Source organism: Rhinopithecus bieti, unplaced genomic scaffold (genome assembly GCF_001698545.2).
Source record: "Rhinopithecus bieti isolate Rb0 unplaced genomic scaffold, ASM169854v2 scaffold_947, whole genome shotgun sequence".
In the NCBI taxonomy this organism is placed as follows: domain Eukaryota; kingdom Metazoa; phylum Chordata; class Mammalia; order Primates; family Cercopithecidae; genus Rhinopithecus; species Rhinopithecus bieti.
This window is the reverse complement of record NW_016803664.1, coordinates 4,364,359-4,371,120: the sequence shown is the minus strand read 5'-3', so window position 1 is coordinate 4,371,120 and position 6,762 is coordinate 4,364,359. Positions and strand designations below refer to the sequence as shown.

The 6,762-nt window shown below is 44.7% G+C and overlaps 1 protein-coding gene across 7 annotated transcripts in view; it reads right to left on the bottom strand.

The window, feature by feature from the left end:
* Positions 1-6,762, bottom strand: part of HECTD4 (HECT domain E3 ubiquitin protein ligase 4) — a 229,395-nt gene that overhangs the window by 52,409 nt on the left and 170,224 nt on the right. For all 7 annotated transcript variants that reach the window (XM_017847150.1, XM_017847162.1, XM_017847117.1 and 4 more), the window contains exons 49-50: positions 3,313-3,476; positions 697-934 (exon numbers count right to left, since the gene is read on the bottom strand). In XM_017847150.1, the coding sequence (XP_017702639.1) occupies positions 697-934; positions 3,313-3,476 (402 nt within the window). The remainder of the gene's footprint in view (positions 1-696; positions 935-3,312; positions 3,477-6,762) is intronic.

The following is a 6,762-nucleotide window of genomic DNA, read 5'->3' as shown; positions in this document are numbered from 1 at the left end:
AAAAGGTTTTTTTTTTTTTTTTTTTTTGAGATGGAGTTTCACTCTTGTTGCCCAGGCTGGAGTGCAATGGTGCGATCTCGGCTCACTGCAACCTCCACCTCCCAGTTCAAGCAATTCTTCTGCCTCAGCCTCCTCAGTAGTTGGGATTACAGGCATGTGCCACCACGCCCAGCTAATTTTGTATTTTTAGTAGAGACGGGGTTTCTCCGTGTTGGTCAGGCTGGTCTCGAACTCCCGACCTCAGGTGATCTGCCCACCACGGCCTCCCAAAATGTGGGCATTAGAGGTGTGAGCCACCTTGCCCAACCATCATAAGAGTTTTTAGTGCACATCTATATACCCGTTGCCTAGCATTTTATTATTCTGTGATCACCTCAATTTTAGGACAAGTTTTGAAAATGAGTAACACGTGACATGAGGAGACTTCATACAAAGTGCTGGGGCTCTACTGGTCTTGCACTGGCTGCCCTGAGGCATAGCAGGCTTCCCGGAAAAGGGGATGAACTTTGTGGTCTGCTGTGCTTCCTCCTGCTCCCCACCTTCTTTCACCAGGCCTGTGACCCCATTAACAATGGGCACTTGAGTTGGCAATTCCTGATTGTATTGAGGATGCTCAAGTGCAATGGGTTTATGGAATTCATAACATTCACGGCCTCAGGAAGCCATGGAGGCAGTAACTCCCAGGAGGTGACTTACGTTGCTGAGCGGTGGCCACAGCAGCAATCCGGCATGGTGGTCCATGAGTGCCTGGGTCTGACGCAATACTGGTGCCAGCATCATTGTCACTGTCAGATGCCATGGCGAAGGGCAGGGCCTCGAAGTTAGCGCTAATCTCTTCTGCTAGGTCGGTGCACAGGTCGGCAGCATTGCGGTGGGCCTGCCCTTCTGCGTAGGCAAATGGCCGGGAGCCAAAGTTAGCTCGGGTTTTGGTGTTCTGGAAAGGAGACCAAATGAAGGATTTGGAAAGACTTAGGTTTATTTTTATTTTTGCAAGAGCCCAAGGTGCAGCTCACTAAACGTCACCTTGGAAGAATAGCCTGAGGTGTGTGCTGGCATGAGAAACCAGGCGGGGGCTGAAGGGACTGAACACACCTGCCCTCAGAGCCCTGTATAGCCAGCCCTGCCTCTCCGTCCCTCACCTCACACTTTCATGCACTTTGCTGCTCAAACGCATTGACCTCTCTTGTTTCCAACACTGCTCCTCTCTACCTGATACTGCTCCTCTCTATCTGACACCAGCATCCATGCTGTTCCTTCCACCTGGAATATTCTTTTGTCCAACTTTGCCTAGTTAAGACCAGCTAATAATATTCCAGACCTGGCTCAAGCAGCACTTCTTCAGATTAAGAGATACAAGATCAGATGTGCCTGCCACTTGCTTCCAGGAAGTCTGTGATTCTCATTCACAGCATTTATTAGTCTCTGATTACATACATACACATGTATATTTATGTGATTATTTGGTACTGTCTTATTCCTCCAACTGATCATAACCCAATGAAGACAGAGATCGTATCTGTTTTGCTCACTGCCATATACCCGGAGCTTAGCATAGTGCTTGACTAGAGTAAGTGTTCAATAAATATTCATTGAATGCATGAATGGAACAGGCTGAGAAATGCTGCTTTAAATTATTGGCATCATTAATTCGCTCAACAAATAAAGAGATAAAAGATGGTATCAGAGGCATGGTACAGGGCCAGATCCTATACGACCTTATAGATTATTTTTTTAAAAGATGGAGTCTTGGCCGGACGCGGTGGCTCTTGCCTGTAATCCCAGCACTTTGGGAGGCCGAAGTGGGCAGGTCATGAGGTCAGGAGTTCGAGACCAGCCTAGCCAACATGGTGAAACTCCATCTCTACTAAAAATACAAAAATTAGCCTGGTGTGGTGGTGTATATCTGTAATCCCAGCTACTCCAGAGGCTAAGGCAGGAGAATTGCTTGAACCTGGAAGGTGGAGGTTGCAGTGAGCCGAGATCGCGCCATTGCACTCCAGCCTGGGCGACAAGAGCAAGACTCCGTCTCAAAACAAACAAACAAAAAAGATGGAGTCTCACTATGTTGCCTAGGCTAGAGTGCAACTGACTGCTCATAGGTGCAATCATAACACACTGCAGCCTGGAACTCCTGGGCTCAAGTGATACTCCCACCTCAGCCTCCAGAGCCACGGGGACTATTCTGGCACCACTACACCTTGCATCTTGTAAGTCATTATAAAGACTTGGCCTTTTAAAATGCATGACATGAGAAGCCACTGACTGGATAGTGGCATTCCAACTAACATTTTAAAAAGATCATTGTGATTGCTGGGTTGAAAAGACATGTATTATCTTAGAGATGTCCTGAAGGGGGAAAAAAAAAAAAAAAGATAAGACGTGAACAGGCAAGAATACGGGCTGGGAGAGGAGTTAGACCACTGTGATGAGCTACCCAAGGGAAGACGGTGGCAGGGCTGGGTTGCTAATGGAGGAATGGGAGAAGTGGTCAGATTCTAGATACATTTTGAAGGTTAGAACCAAGATCTGCTGACAGGCTGGATGTGAAGCAGGAGAAAAAAGAGGAGTCAAGGAGAATATCAAGGTTTTTGGCCTTAGCAACTAAAAGCATGGAGCTGACATTTCCTGAGATGAAGAAGACTGGGGAAGTGGCGGTTTTGGGTTTGGGGAAGAGTTAGGCTCAGTCTCGGTCATGTTAACCTTGACATGCCAATAAGGCATCTCTTTAGAGATGCTGCCCAGGCTGCTGGGTATGTGAGCATGGAATTTAGGGAAAGGTCTGGAATAGAGATACGGATTTGTGAGCTACCAGCATGTAGTAAGTAATAATGTTCCCGAACACTGGATATTAATAGACGCTCCTTAAGAAACAAGAGTTCCATCATTAAATATGTATGGGGATGCTGGTTAACTAAGTTGAACTTACAAATCTTTCCTGAAGGATCTCTCCAAGTTTCTGACATACTGAGCAACCAAAGAGAATCATTTTCAAAATTTACTTGATCATGGAATCATTTTACTGACATTTGAAAGAACTCTAGTGTTCCTTGCATTGTTGTCTGGGAAAGGTTGCTAAAAAGATGTCAAGGCAATGAAGCACTAACTTCCTGATATAGCATCATTCAATCTAAGACTGTGGGGTCAACACAAAGGAAGGCAAGCATTCGCTCAGGCTGGCTCTGCCCTTCCTCTGCCACTGTGTACCAATATTATGTACAACGATGGCCTGTTTGCTCCCTTTCATTTTTCCATGTCTAACAGGAACAGGTGACGAAGGAGAATTTGTTTTCCTTTCCCAATAAGGTAACCTGCCTTTTTCTGAATGTGAACCACTGGCCACATGCCACCAGAGACGTCTTCGAGATACGGTGAGAGGCGCTGCCCGCAGTACGTGAAGTATACCCGGCCCTTGGCTGGCTGTCCCGGAGGAGGTGGAGTCCCCTCGGTTCTCTCCCAGCCAATTCCTGCCACGTCACCTATAGCAGAGAATGGGAAGGAAAACACATTTTCTCCCTCTTATTAAGTAAAATTTAAATTTGCAACCAGAGTATCACCCTACACATCACTGACTATTTATGCCCTCATTTACTTCTGAAATGGACATGAAGTTATTGTATTTCTTTATTTACCGAGATGGAGTCTCACTCTGTTGCCCAGGCTGGAGTATAGTGGTGCCATCTCGGCTCACTGCAACCTCTGCCTCCCAGGTTCAAGCAATTCTCCTGCCTCAGCCTCCAGAGTAGCTGGGATTACAGGCGCCCACCAGCATGCCCAGTTAATTTTTGTATTTTTAGTAGGGGTTTTGCTGTGATGGCCAGACTGGTCTCGAATTTCTGACCTCAGGCAATCCACCTGCCTTGGCCTCCCAAAGTGCTAGAATTACAGGCGTGAGCTACCGCACCCAGCCTAAGTTTTTGTATTTAGATATAAAGGAACATAACAGAAACAACCCATTTAAAGAAGCTGTCAGAATTTTTTAGAAGGAAAATGCCTAGTGTCTGTGTTAAATCAGTTACCGCAATTACATATTAAATTTAGCCTTTATTTTCCTGGCAGGCAAGACAAAATGAAAACACTAGGTACTATTTTGAAATAGAAAATTGGAAGTTTTCTTTTTTGACACATGGAAGATTACTTATGACAAACAAGTAAAAAGGTAATAGTAATATCATCTCCGGTGGAATATTCAGAAATGGCCTTAAAATATATAATTTAAGGCCAGATGTGGTGGCTCATGCCTGTAATCCCAGCATTTTGGCAGGCCAAGGTGGGAAGATTGCTTGAGCACAGGAGTTCAAGACCAGCCTATGCAAAACAGTGAGATCTCGTCTCTACAAAAATACAAAAATTAGTCAGGCATGGTGGTGTGTGCCTATGGTCCCAGTTACTCAGGAGGCTGAGGTGGGAGGATCACTTGAACCCAGGGGGTCGAGGCTGCAGTGAGCTATGATTGCACCACTGCACTCTAGCCTGGGTGACAGAGTGAGACCCAGTCTCAAAAAAAAAAAAAAAAAAAAGAAAAGAAAAAAAAATACATATATAATTTTAAACTCCACTCACAATGTAAGCTAAAGATAGACCATTAAATTCCATTAGGTTCCCTACTTATAAGCATTTAAGGCATTTTGCAAAAAGTGAAGGTAACTAACATAATCCAGGCTGCTATCTGACAAGATGACTGGACACTGAGGTAGGACTCACAGAACCAAGAGGAGCCTGTCAATCGTATCAGCTTCTCTTACATCAGCTGTCTCAAGCAAGCTGCTAGCATGTGTGGCCTTATAATTTATCTTTTCTAAACTCTGAAATAAGTGGATGAAGTTCTAAGGTGCTATTTTGATCAGAATCTCCTATGGCTTAGGTACCATAGGAATGCGAGCTTCCCAATAGTCGGGGACTTGTCATTGTTCGCCACGGCATCCCCAGGGGCCAGAAGAGGGCCTAGCAGGTAAGAGATGCTCAGCAAGTATCTGCTGATGAATGGAAGCCCATGTATTGGTAGAGGGGTTGAGATTCTGTTACACAGATTGGGTTGTAATTCCTATTCCTTTGCAGACACATTTCTCTAGGAAGAGGGTAGTCTGTATGCCCGTGGTCCAGTCCTAAATGTTCTCAAAAAGCAAAACTGATAAAACAACAAATACAGCAACAAGAAAATAAAACACTGAAAACACTCCCCCACCCTACCACTGCCCCCCACCCCGCCCCACACACCCTTTTGTGTTTAAAGCACTTAGGTAAGTACTCTGTTGAGATGTCTGAGTTCTGCTTTGTGAAGTAAGAGAAAAACTACTTTGCCCTGAAATGATTTCCAAGTCATAACAAGACTTGGCTTGAGTAAAAACACTATGCTGCCAGGGGCCGGGTGTGGTGGCTGACACCTGAGAGCCTAGCACTTTGGGAGGCTGAGGCAGGCAGATTACTTGAGGTCAGAAGTTTGAGACAGCCTGGCCAACATGGTGAAACGCCATCTCTACTAAAAATACAAAAATTAGCTGGGCATCGTGGCAGGCACCTGTAATCCCAGCTATTCGGGAGGCTATGGCAGGAGAATTGCTTGAGCCTGGGAGGTGGAGGTTGCAGTGAGTTGCGATTGCACCACTGCATCCAGCCTGAGCAAGACTCCATTTCAAAAGAACAAACAAACAAACAAACAACACACACACACACAAAAAAAACCACACTGTGCTCCCAGGAAAAGCGTAATTTAACAAGCAGCTCCCTTAAGGACAAGTGATGGCAAAAGTACCCTCCAGGCAGCTACAAGAGGTTACCTATTGGAGTGACTTCATATTCCCCATCTCATCATCCCAGACTGCTTACTAAGTACATCAATTTAAGTTTTATTATAGATGAAGCCTAAGATGTATTGTCTAAAAATAAGTAACCAACATATTCGGCTGCTTCAAATGTCAGCAGGACAATTCTGTTTTTTTGCTACAGCTGGAGTATGTAGGGCCAATCCTAATTCAACTACTATATAGATCCAGTTATTTACACAGAGGCTAAAAAGAAGGAGGAAAGGGTTCTTTATTGAGTCTATGTGACTGAAACATAGAGGCAGAATATTTATCAAAGCTTGACCAGATGTTTATAGGCTATATCCACCAATAAGGTATTTCTCTCTCTCTCTTTTTTTTTGAGATAGGGTCTCACTCTATCACCCAGGCTGGAGTGTAGTGGTATGATCACAGCTCACCATAGCCTCAACCTTCTGGGTTCAAGTGATTTTCCTGCCTCAGCCTCTCAAGTAGCTGGGACCACAGGCATGTGCCACCACTAATTTTTGTATTTTTTGTAGTGATGGGGTTTCGCCATGTTGCCCAGGATGGTCTTGAACTCATGGGCTCAAGTGATCCTCTTGCCTCAGCCTCCCCAAATGCTGGAATTATAGGCGTGAGCTACTGTGCCTGGCCTGATAAGGCACTTCTCCAGTGCCTCACAGCTAGAGGTGGAGTTCTCTTTTTTTGAAACTATTTATTTGCTCATTAGTGAATAAGTGAAGAAAGACTAAACTTCAGATAGAAGCAAAATCTGTGAATTATCTAATGATGAAAGCACAAAAGTACACGTAACTCTGGAGTTACCAAATGGAGGCTCTAATGGTGAGGGCTCATAAAGTGAGGGGTTTGGTGTAAACTAGGGGGCAGCAAGGATATGTTTGGTTTTCACTAAATGACAAATTGCCCATTTCCAATTGCTAAATTTATTTAACTTTAACCTGTTTAGACCCAAATCTGAGACCAACAGAATCACACAGGG